The sequence below is a fragment of the Lepidochelys kempii genome, chromosome 1 (assembly GCF_965140285.1).
Source record: "Lepidochelys kempii isolate rLepKem1 chromosome 1, rLepKem1.hap1, whole genome shotgun sequence".
NCBI classification, from domain to species: domain Eukaryota; kingdom Metazoa; phylum Chordata; order Testudines; family Cheloniidae; genus Lepidochelys; species Lepidochelys kempii.
Window position 1 is genome coordinate 56,624,163 of NC_136380.1, and position 12,669 is coordinate 56,636,831.

At 47.3% G+C, this 12,669-nt stretch overlaps 1 protein-coding gene across 9 annotated transcripts in view; it reads right to left on the bottom strand.

The window, feature by feature from the left end:
* Positions 1–12,669, bottom strand: part of WDFY2 (WD repeat and FYVE domain containing 2) — a 124,475-nt gene that overhangs the window by 16,348 nt on the left and 95,458 nt on the right. For 7 of the 9 annotated variants that reach the window (XM_073343043.2, XM_078852815.1, XM_078852814.1 and 4 more), the window contains 3 exons: positions 9,803–9,904; positions 7,790–7,920; positions 6,596–6,704 (listed from right to left, as the gene is read on the bottom strand). In XM_073343043.2, the coding sequence (XP_073199144.1) occupies positions 6,596–6,704; positions 7,790–7,920; positions 9,803–9,904 (342 nt within the window). Of the gene's footprint in view, positions 1–6,595; positions 6,762–7,789; positions 7,921–9,802; positions 9,905–12,669 lie in introns of those variants that run through there. The other 2 variants (XM_073343074.2, XM_073343067.2) reach the window with 2 other exon arrangements.

Genomic DNA, 12,669 nt, shown 5'->3' on the forward strand with positions numbered 1-12,669 from the left:
CAGCGAAGGGCAACAAAAATGATTAGGGGACTGGAACACATGAGTTATGAGGAGAGGCTGAGGGAGCTGGGATTGTTTAGCCTGCAGAAGAGAAGAATGAGGGGGGATTTGATAGCTGCTTTCAACTACCTGAAAGGGGGTTCCAAAGAGGATGGCTCTAGACTGTTCTCAATGGTAGCAGATGACAGAACGAGGAGTAATGGTCTCAAGTTGCAGGGGGGGGAGGTTTAGATTGGATATTAGGAAAAACTTTTTCACTAAGAGGGTGGTGAAACACTGGAATGCGTTACCTAGGGAGGTGGTAGAATCTCCTTCCTTAGAGGTTTTTAAGGTCAGGCTTGACAAAGCCCTGGCTGGGATGATTTAACTGGGAATTGGTCCTGCTTTGAGCAGGGGGTTGGACTAGATGACCTTCTGGGGTCCCTTCCAACCCTGATATTCTATGATTCTATGATTCTAAGAGCATGCTGGGGAGACGCTATGTTCAGATGCCCAATGGAAGAACCTCATCCACTTCACCAGGTAAGTTGCTCTAGTGGAGGGTTTTCTACTTCCCCAAAGGACCTGTTGCATCACCCTGGAGCAGGCTTGCTCCTCTGGGTTCAACCATGCAGCATCCATGCTGTGAGGTGGAGGAAGGAGAGGTTGGGGTGCAGGAGGTGACTGTGGTCTTGCAAAAGAAGGTCCAGGAGGTCGCCCTGGGTGGGGGGGGGGGAATGGAGGGGAGCTACTGCCAGATCAACAGTGTGCCGAATTAATGCTGGTGTGGCCATGCTGGTGTGATCATAATGACTCGAGCCTTGTCCCTCTTGATTTCTGACAGGACTCTGCTGACAAGTGGGATGGGCAGGAATGCATACATGAGGACCCCCGACCAGGATAGGAGAAAGGTGCCTGGGAAAGCAAGGCCAAGGCCCTGCAGGGAGCAAAACTGATGACATTTCCTGTTCTGTCTGGTGGTGAACAGGTCCCACTTAGGGAGTTCCCCACCTCTGGAAGAGCATCTGGACCACTTCTGAGTGGAGCGACCCCTTGTGGTGAGAAAAAGACCTGCTGAGGCGATCTGCCAGCATGTTCCTGACACTGGGAAGCTGATAGGCATCTAGGTGGACTGCATGCGGGATGCAGAAATGCCATAGGTGGAGTGCCTCTTAACAGGGTTTCAGAGTGGTAGCCATGTTAGTCTGCATCAGCAAAAACAACAAGGAGTCGTTGTGGCACCTTAGAGACCAACAAATTCATTTGGGCATAACCTTTCATGGGCTAGAACCCACTTCATTGGATGCATGGAGAGAAAATACAGGAGCAGATATAAATACATGAGGGGTTGCTTTACCAAGTGTGCCGTCAGTCTAACAAGATAAATCAATTAACAGCAGGATATCAAGGGAGGAAAAATAACTTTTGAAGTGTTAAGAGAGTGGTCCATTACAGACAGTTGACAAGAAGGTGTGAGTAACAGTAGGGAGAAATTAGTATTGCGGAAGTTAAGTTTAGGTTTTGTAATGACCCAACCACTCCCAGTCTCTAGTCAGGCCTAATCTGATGGCATCCAGTTTGCAAAGTAATTCCAGTTCTGCAGCTTCACGCTGGAGTCGGTTTTTGAAGTTTTTTTGTTGAAGAATTGCCACTTTTAGGTCTGTTATTGAGTGACCAGAGAGATTGAAGTGTTCTCCTACTGTTTTTTGAATGTTATGATTCCTGATATCAGATTTGTATCCATTTATTCTTTTGCGTAGAGACTGTCCAGTTTGGCCAATGTACATGGCAGAGGGGCATTGCTGGCACATGATGGCATATATCACATTGGTAGGTGTGCAGGTGAACGAGCCCTTGATGGTGTGGCTGATGTGGTTAGCTCCTACAATGGTGTCCCTTGAATAGATATGTGGACAGAGTTGGCATCAGGGTTTGTAGCAGGGTTTGGTTCCTGGGTTGGTGTTTTTGTTGTGTGGTGTGTAGTTGCTGGTAAGTATTTGCTTCAGGTTGGGAGGCTGTCTGTAAGCGAGGTCTGGCCTGTTTCCCAAGGTCTGTGAGAGTGAGGGATCATCCTTCAGGATAGGTTGTAGATCCTTGATCATGCGCTGGAGAAGTTTTAGTTGGGTGCTGTAGGTGATGGCTAGTGGCGTTCTGTTACTTTCTTTGTTGAACCTGTCCTGTAGTAGGTGACTTCTGGGTATTCTTCTGTCTCTGTAACTCTGTTTCTTCACTTCACCAGGTAGGTATTGCAGTTTTAAGAATGCTTGATAGAGATTCTGTAGGTGTTTGTCTCTGTCTGAGGGATCGGAGCAACAGAGGTTGTATCTTAGAGCTTGGCTATAGACAATGGATTGTATGATGTGGTCTGGATGAAAGCCAGAGGCATGTAGGTAAGTATAGCAGTCAGTAGGTTTCTGGTATAGGGTGGTGTTTATGTGACCATCGCTTATTAGCAATGTAGTGTCTAGGAAGCGAACCTCTTGTGTGGACTGGTCCAGGCTGAGGGTGATGGTAGTATGGAAATTGCTGAAATCTTGGTGGAATTCCTCAAGGTCCTCCTTCCCGTGGGTCCAGATGATGAAGATGTCATCAGTGTAGTAGAGTACGGGCAAGTAGAGTAGGGGTGAGTTAGACTGACCTCACACTTGGTAACGCAACCCCCCCATGTATTTATATCTGCTCCTGTATTTTCACTCCATGTATCCGATGAAGTGGGTTCTAGCCCACGAAAGCTTATGCCCAAATGAATTTGTTAGTCTCTAAAGTGCCACAAGGACTTCTTGTTGTTTTTGCCTCTTAACAGAGGGCAGATGAGCATGCTCCCCCTTGCCTGTTGATGTAAAACATCAAGGCCGTATTTTCCATCAGCACTTAAACCATTCGGCCGGTTAACTGCGGGAGAAAAACCCCGCAGGCTAGGCGAACCGCCCTGAGTTCTTTGACATTTATATGCAACATCATCGCCTCTGTGGACCATGTACCTTGCGTCCGCATTGCGCCGAGGTGTGCTCCCCAGCTGAGGTCTGAGGCATCCGATATCAGCGACACCGAAGGATGCGGGCTATTGAACGGGATCCATCGAGGACCATTCTGGGGTTAGTCCACCATTGCAACATGGTGAGTACCTCTGGTGGGATGGTGGTAACCTTATCCAGGTGATCCCTGGACAGGGCATAGACCATAGCCAGCCATTGCTGGAGGGGTTGCATCCGGAGCATCGCATGGCGGACGACATACGGGCACATCGCCATGTGGCCCAGGAGCCATAGGCAGACCCTGGCAGTCATGAGAGGGAACGCAGAGACTCCAGCGACGAGGTCTCTCATCATCTGGAACCTGTCTGGCAGAAACGCCTTTGCCCTGGTGGAGTTGAGGACTGCCCGGATAAACGCTATTCTTTCTACAGGGACTAATGTTGATTTTTCCTTGTTTATCAAAAGGCCCAGTCTCCTGCATGTGTTCAGCAGTATCACGACCGTGTCCTGGACCTGGGACCAGGAGTGACACTTGAGCAGCCAATTGTTGAGGTACAAGTAGATCAGGATACCCCGACACCTGGGTAAGCCAAGTCTTTCAGCCTGTTTAGCTTATCGTCTGTTTTCTCCCCAAACAGAGCTTGACCATCAAAGGGGAGGTCCTAGATGGACTGTTGGACCTCCATCGACAAGCCCGAGGATGGCAGCCATGCCGCCCTCTTCATCGTTATGGCTGAAGCCATGGTTCACGTTGCAGAATCAGCTGCATCCGAGGCTGCCTGCAGTGCCGCCGTTGACACTCCCTGCCCCTCTACCAGGATGGCCTGGGACTCTTCTCTGTGGTTCTCCAGGAAGGAATAGGCAAATTTGGCCATCAATTGCCAAATATTGAAATCATAGCAGCCCAATAGGGCCTGATGATTCACCACCCTCAGCTGCAGACTTGACGACAAATAAACCTTTTCTCCCAAAAAGGTCCAATTTCTTTACCTCTTTATTTTTGTGAGTAGCCCGCAGTTGTTCCAGGTTCTCCTGCTCGTTGACTGCAGACACTACTAACGAGTTTGGAAAAGGGTGGGTATAAGGATATTCATGCCCTCTTGCAGGCACATAGTACTTTCACTCCGCATGCTTGGAAATAGGGGGTAGCAATGAGGGAGTCTGCCAGAGGGCCTTGGTAATTTTTGCCACCCCTTCACGTACTGGCAGGGTGACTCTAGCTGAGGCTTCTGAGCTGAGGAAGTTGCATAGGGTGTCCGAGGGCTCCTCTAGCCCCTCTGTCTCTAGCCCCATGTTCGAGGCTACTCTCCTCAAAAGCTCCTGATGAGCTTTGGTGTCATCCGGGGGGACGGTAGGTGGGGGTCCCATGATGGCCTCATCGGGGATGAGAAAGTGAATGCAGATACAGCAGGAGTCACTGCCTCCATGCCCTGCTTGGCATGGCCTTCTTCTCCTGTCTGTTGCACCTGGGAGGGTCCCATGCCCGGGGGCCTCCATCTCAGGTGGGCAGGAGACTGTGGCAGAGGGTGTCGGAGACTCCCGACACTGACTTATGCCCTTGTGGTGGCTGTGTGAACCCCCCCCCGGGTTCCAATGGTGCCATGGCATGGGCCATTGATCTTGGGGCAACAATAGTGCTGGCAGTGCCAATGGAGGACCTTGCCCTGCCTGCAGGGGTTCTTAGTCCAACTCCGAGCCAGGGATGGAGGGCCATGTTCTGGAGACTGGGACCACAACAACGCCGACCAGGCCTCTCAGTCCTGGCTGCATACACTGCCACGCTCCGAGTGGGATCTGTACATGGGTGACAATGCGCTGCGTTGAGATCCCGGTGACCGGCGTCAGCGTTCAGAGGATCCACAATGGTACCCCGGTGATCCATGCCGAATGCTTCCCGACTGGTGCCGGTCCACAGAGCGGGAGCAAGAACGTGACTGACGCCGCGATGACGAGAGTTGACGCTGGTATGGTGACCTCTGACTATAGGCCAGTGACCAGTACTGAGAGTCCCAATGGAGGCTTCCACTGGAGTGGCGTCGATCCGAAGGTGAGCGACGCTCCTGGTACCGGGGATGAACGTGCCTCAGTAGGTCAGCATCAGTCGCCAGAGGTATGATGTATACAGCCCGCAGAGCGATGGCCGGAGTCCAGAGACTGGCGCCAAGTGCTCCAATTGGTAGGTACCCCTACGTCCAAGGTGTGGTGGCTCTGCACAGGCGAGCACTGGTGGGACACTCCCTGAGGTGGCGAGTGGTGCCACACTGACGGGGATCGAGATGGTGGTCCAAAGGCAAGCTTACCCCTTGATTTGGGAGCTGTCATCACCTTTGTGGGCAGCACTGGCAGGGACAAGATATCCTGCGCCACCTGCAGGGCCTCCGGGGTGGACAGCATTGCCAGGTGCTGGACTCCCATGCCACTGTCCAGAGTGGCCGGCGCATCCTGGGATAGGCTAATCTGCACAACTGAAGCCGGGGCTTGACTCCCACTTGGAGGCGATGAGCTGCCCTTCATGGGTCTAGGCTTGCCTCCTGCCCTCTCCTTGCCCTTGCAAGCAAGCGACCGACCTCTCCTGGTCTTCCTCTTTTTACTGGGCGGTGCCAGGGAGGTGGATTGCCGTCTGACAACAGTACCCACAGGGTGCTCCATACAGACAGCATGGTACTGTGTACAGAGTCCGATCTCGGCTGTTCCAGTGTTGGTGTCAGTGCTGACTCCATAAGGAGTACGTCCAATAGAAAGGTTTGCAACGAACAGTTCTACAGAAGACAAGGTTTGCTGAAGCAAAGGAACGTTCCAGCACAGTCACTGGTGGGAAGAAGGCACTGAGGGCGCGAGGAGACAGTGGTGCCCAGTGGTGCCCCTTATACTGTGGCAAACACGTGCCATTCCAGGGGCTGCCAGAGCTGGTCCCCTACAGATACCACTGAGGGGAAAAACTTCCGGCACCAGTGCATGTGACGAGTACACACACCTAACATGGAATGAACACGAACAAACACGCCGAGAAGAAACTGGCATTTCAGATTAGTCTTGCACATTATTTTCTTATCAACTCCCTTGTTAGTATGAATACTACAATAGATAGCATATGTTTGAAATAATATTGTCCTTACTCAGCTGGAAAGGCACAAAGGAACTTACTGACTTATGTGTAAAATTAGTCAGTTAAACAGTGTCCCAGCCAGCCTGGTGGATACCACGCACAGAATGACCAGTTTAATCTGAAACAATCTTCTCATCCTCTGCGATGCCGGCGGCAAGACAAGGCCAGACACTTATGAGAGAGGAGAACGTGTTGCATCAACACAGCTTTCTGATCGACAGGGTGACAATCGAGAATTTTTGTACCAACTCCCTGATTGAACAATTCCATTGTAGAGGGCACCTGCTTGTGAAAGGCAGGCACAACTCCCAATGGAAGGACATTGATGATCCATACTGGGCAGAAACAATCTCTGAATGGCTGTGAAAAATATCTGGTGAGAAACAGCAGTGTATGATGAAAGCCTAGAGATTCCCTAGACCATGAGTCTGTTATTGACAAGAAAGGGGGACTTAGACCTGAAATCATGTGGGAGGAAGAAGGGACATGGAAAAAAAAGACAGAAAATGAACTAAAGCAGTCTCCTTAGTCCTACCTTAATAATCTTGTCTGTCCCGGAAGTCAATAACCATCCCCTGGTTGCGTCAAAGTGTACATGGACAATGTTGTGCTTACTGTCATGGAAAGTGGCTGTGGGTGCACGTCTAAAGAAGATCAAAGATCAAGAGTCAAGGAGACAGCGTCTGCACTATTGTCCTGAACTATGCACAAAGGAAGAAATGAGAATTTGAACACTAATGTAAGGAACTGATTTTCTTCAGTGACTCAACTTAATTACTGAGCGAGAGAAGATGGCTTCATGGTCTCTCTATGGCTATGTCTACACAGCACACCACTAGTGGTGGCATGTAGCTACACGCCGCAGTGAAAGGTGGGCTGCTCCCATGCTGTGGTGTGAAGCTACATGTGTCAGTGAAAGGCTCTGGCAGAGCTGCTGCTGCGGCGACTGGAGCCTTTCCTTGCTACCAGAGTCTTCCATGTGATAGGGAAGCAGCGGGATGCTACACGGCTGGTTTTAGTGGTGTAGAGGGGGCAGGCACTGCTTGGGAGTGTAGAGAGCTGTGGAGGGCACATACCCACAGGGTTCAGGGGTCTTTACTCATCTAAGCAGTGCCTCCCCATCTACACTGCTATTTATACCTTGCTAGGGATGTGTGCAGTGTATGTACTCTGCATGCCACCATAAGGACCATGCAGTACAGACACAGCCTATGAAGGATTGTAGTTCCCTGGAATTACAGGTTTTCCTTCAGAGATACAAAAATCTCCCAACACTCCATTTCTGGGAGCATCCCCAGATATAAGACAGATGTGTACCACAAGTCCTGGTATTCCGAACAGCAGGACACTGCATCAAGTTACACACAAGAAAGAGAAATTAGGAGCTAATTAAATGAATTCCTCCGGCCGCCAGAACGTTTTTGCTGCTCTTTCCTGAACTCCCTCCAAACTGTCTCTCTTTCTAGTAATGAGGTATGCAGAACTGAACACAGCAAATGAAGCACAAGAACACTATAGTCATATAAAGGAGGATACTAATTCCCAGCTCTACACATAGCTATGGAGGCCGATGGCCTGACCTCTTAAAGGAGAAAGCACTTTGCACAGCTCTGAGACACTCCCATCTGGTTGACTCTGAGCAGAGTGCAGTACAGGGGAGTACACCTTGAGGAGTTCTGTAACTCATTAAGCCTCCTCTGAGGCAACTGGGCTCATTGTTTAGACTTACTCCTCATCCGTTATCGATTCATGACAGGTATCGCAGACTCTCACTTCAAACTCAAATCCCATCAGAGGTATGGAGGAGCGCTTAGAGCTGCATTTGCCACACACTGCTTTCCCACACTTCCGGCAGTGATGCTGAAAGAGGCAAGCCGAAAAAGGATTGGTTAAAATGGACAAAGCAAAGCACAGCAGTGATCTCCTCTTAACTTCACCCATTCGCCTCAGCAGAACTTACCTGGGGCCAAAGCAAATTCTCTGAACCCCCAATCGGGGCAGAAGGAGAAAAAGCTGAATAGTAGGAAAAAACTAGTCTCAATTTTGCATTTCATTACCTTTCACTAACAACTACATCAGCTAAGCACCTGGCGTAAGCCAACTATCGATGGCCAAATGGGGGCAGTGTGGCCTAGTTGACAGAGCACCGAAATGGGACTAGAGAGCTGGGTTCTGGTCCCGCCTCTGCCTCCGGCCTGCTGGGTGACCTTGGCCAAATCGCTTCCTCTATACCCATTTCACAGACGGGGAAGTGAGGCACAGGGATTCTGACCTTTTTAGAGCACTTTGAGAGTGGTGGATGAAAAGAGCTACATAAGAGCTAGTTATATTATTATGTGGTGAATTTCGACCACAGCTACTTTACTTACTTTAGTCTGTATCACTAGCTAGACTAAACATCTTTGGGGAACCATTTCTCAGCCTGGTGTTTTGACCAGGCAAAAATCTTCTGACTGGATATTCTCTTTTGTGCGTGGGGTGCAGGGGGAAAAGAGTATTCTCATTAGTGTGTGGGCGAATCAATGCATGCAAGGCACATCAGTGTTACGAGAATTGCCTGTGTATCATTAGGAGACTACTATCTTTTTATCAGTATTATACAATTACTTTCAGGACACTGGGCAAATCCTTCTGCCTCTTCAAATATGATCTCAGATACGAACACACATGCAAATATACATTCCTGACAGGCAGCTCAATGTGGTCCCTTTTGCCACTTTTTCAGTCTCAACAAAAGGAGCAGCAATACTTCACGTAAAGCAAACCAGAGTAGGATCTCACACACTGAGCTGGGCTCTGGGATCATACATTAGGATTATAGGGGACAGCGAGTTTCCCCTCCATGCTGGCTTTGTAATACTGGAACGCTGCATTGGTTACTGTTGGAGCGCCAGATTACATCTCAGTATTAAACTGAATGCCTGACATTGCCCATGTAAACACTGTCCATCTAAAATCAAGTGAGCAGATTCTCCTCAGCTTTTTTACAATCCTTTCTAATAAAACAGGCCTGGAAACGCCTTTGGCAATTTTCAGAGTAACAGCCGTGTTAGTCTGTATTTGCAAAAAGAAAAGGAGGATTTGTGGCACCTTAGAGACTAACCAATTTATTTGAGCATAAGCTTTCGTAGCTCACGAAAGCTTATGCTCAAATAAATTGGTTAGTCTCTAAGGTGCCACAAGTCCTCCTTTTCTTTTTGCCTTTGGCAATGTGACAATTGCTACCTAACACTGTCCATTTTTCTCACACTGCAAACTGTAGACCAGTTTTGCTAATAACTCTGGGCAATTGGAATAGCAATTATGGACATTTGCCTCGGAATGGAAAGCAATGACCTTTTTAGTCGACTATTATACTGGTTCCATCAGTATCTTCAGAAGTGAGATTTGGGCCACATTTGTTTGTACAGAATATTCTTGTTGATATTAAATGAGATTAATGTGGCTAAACCCACATCAACTCAAAATTTACCCAAGCCAATGTACAATATGTATTTTCTATAGAAATGGATTGCAAAAAGTGCTTCTGTTTGTGAGGGCCAAGATATTCACCCATCACCAGGCCTTTGCCTGCCCATTCCCCCTCTCTTGGCATGAGGGTAGCTAAATGCCTTTAATCACCAAGCAGCCAACAGAAAAGTTAAACAAGTTTCTATATATCTGAAAAGTGTTAAAATATTTCATTGAACTACCAGATATACTGTTCTCTTAAATTATTCCATCAATACAAAACAGAACAAACCTGTCTAAGGCCTATTTTCTTACTGTCCCACATCTGTTTAAAATTCCAGAAGAAAGGCTGGTCACACTTTTGACAGGAATCACTGTCCAACCACTCTGGTGTCTGTAACACACAAAAGGGTTATGATAAATAGGCAGAAAAGCTTCAGGTAGGAATTCAACAGCAGAACAAGCCGTGTGGCTTCTACTGCAATAATTAAAACAGTGGTATGCTGAACCTGTCTAGAAAAACACTTTTTCAGCCGAAGGTGCACTGGGGGAAAAAAAAAAAAAAAAAAAAAAATCAAAGTGTGCCCCAAGATGTATTTTGCTGTGTTCTGAAAGTTCACACAGGAGGAACGTTTCACACCATAAAGTAGGACTCTATTCTGAAAGAAAGGCCAACATTTGACAAAAACATGGATGCTTAAAGTCAGATGCCTGAAATGAATGGTGTGATCCTGAGTACTCACAACTAGCTCCACTGAAAGTTGCAGGTACTTGGCACTCCTGAGACTCAGACCAGGGCTCCTGAAACTCTCCCTGGACCCACTTGTGGGTGGTCAGCACTACTTAGAACCAGGTCATTTATTTTTAGGTGCCTAAACATCCAACGTTTGAAAATGTTGCTCAATCTTTTTAATTGTAATTGGTTTTTCTGAACCTCCTGCCGTCAGACTGTTGTGTTTCAAGTCACACGTGTGGGGGTGGCAGGCAGTTCCTGAACAAGCCTGAACAAAAAGAAAGTTGGCTCTATCCTGCTTTTACATTTATATACTAAAGCTAGCATTTATTTCTAAAATCTTGTATTTTCTAATGCAGTTTGATCTAATGCTATGCTCATCATGCTGTGAGTGAAGTGGGTAAGAATTACTCCTGGGGGAATTCTGCGTCACTGCGCAAGGCAGAATTTTGTCGAGATTAATGTTGTGTGCGCAGAACACTTTCCCCACCACAGAAATGGGCTGCAGAGATGTTGGCGACCACTAGTGGCCGACTGGACCTGGCAGAGTTCAGCTCGCAAACAGAAGACAAGGCCAGGGGGAGGGGGAGGGAACTGGAAGGTTCCCCCCAGGTGCCATTCCCAGCATGCCCTGAAGGAAGGAGACAGTGTGCAGGAAACTCAGTGCAACCCCAAGACCCAGCGTCAGGCTGTTTCTCCCTCTGGATCCCTGGGCTCTAGGAGGGTAGGGGGTGTGATTGTCTGGGCCGAAGAGCCCCCCGCATGGGCTCTGTGTGGGAGGGGGTAGAGAAACAGGAACATAGGGGTTTCTTTAACTCTATTCCTGGGGGATTTTTGTGTATGTCTGTATTGTTACAGACAGAGTTGCTGACAGGTATTTTGAAAAAATTACAAAAATAATTGTAACCGGCATGATTATGTAGTGTTATTTTGACAAATATAATTGGCAGAATTTTTTATTTTTTGGTGCAAAATTCCCCCAGGAGAAACCTCAGTAAAGACTATCCTCAATAGACTGTCACCCTCACCCAAGCCCCAGCGTGAGGAGTGATGATGAGGACTCAATTCTCTACTGGGAGGGGAAGTCTGGTAAACTAATGCTTCCCTGGACCCCGTTTTGCTATCATGCCCCCTGCTGGCAGAAGACAACAGGGAAACAACTAAGTGATAGCAGCTGTATTAGCAGGGGCCTGAGCTCTTCAGGAGTGCTCCCACCTCCCTGACACTGGTTTGTCTTTGGGAAGCAGGGGCACTCCTCTCCAATATGCAGCTTCCCCCCTCATGTTTCCCTCTCTCTATCCTTTAACTTTCTCCTGCCTCCCCACCAGTAGAGCCCCTCCTTGAAGCTGCTGCTGCCTGCTGCATTCTCGCATCCACCCTCACCCTCACCTTTTGCAAGGTTGCTCTAATATAGAAACACTTCACACCCATTCCTGACTATTGGGTGTAGAAGAGGACTGTTTAAAAGACTGCCTCATTAAGTACAAACCCCAACTAACTGGAACGGTTTCAGAAGATGCACTAGCTGCTTGGGTATCAAACATTAAGGAATGAAAAGCACAATACTGTGGTTAAATAAGGTTAGATTATGATGGAGTTTCTTAAAAGGAAAAAGGTAAGGGAAGGCTGATGAAATCCTTAAACTCAAGCCTTCACTCCAGCCCCCTATGATGGAACGAGTCGTAAAGAAACTGAACTGCAGCTTGTTTTGTTAGGTTATTTCAAAAGTGCAGGTGCTTTAGGGGTAAGTCCCCACTGTCTACTTTTCTAAAAGTAACCAAGCCTTTAATTAGGTGTGTGTTCTGAGAAAATAAGGCTTTCCTCTCCTATGCACTGAAGCACAACATTTGAAAAAGGTAGATATTGCTTGTGACAGCAACTGCTCAGTAGTAAAATGGATACAACTTATATTCTCTTTCAAATGTTCCTTTCTTATGGCCTTTTAAGACTGAAAGATAAAATCATTTATAAGGATTAAAATATGAAATGGCTTAATTCCTCCCTTGTGCAATTCCAGAGACATGGTAAAGTGTTAATATCAAAGTGAATACTACACACATCAAGTGGAAAATCTAATCAGTGAAAAATGCCACCAAAGCAACAACCAGAAAATTTCAAGAAAAAAAAGCACTTCAGAAAAGAGCCCAAGGCAAAATATTTTATACTAAAATCTTAAGGATTAGTGTTTTGGAGTCAATGTAGCAATATATATATACACTCCCTCCTGACAACAAAAACGAGCCAATATAGACATATCTATTAACACCTGATGCTAAACACTCATTTAGCTAATTATATTTCTTACCCACTTTTCAACCAACTCTCTCACAATAAAGCAGTTTGTTTTATATAACAAAGCGCTTTTCATTTTAAACCTTTGTCGTTGCCTTGTAAAACATTAAGTAACATATTATTTCTGGATGTTA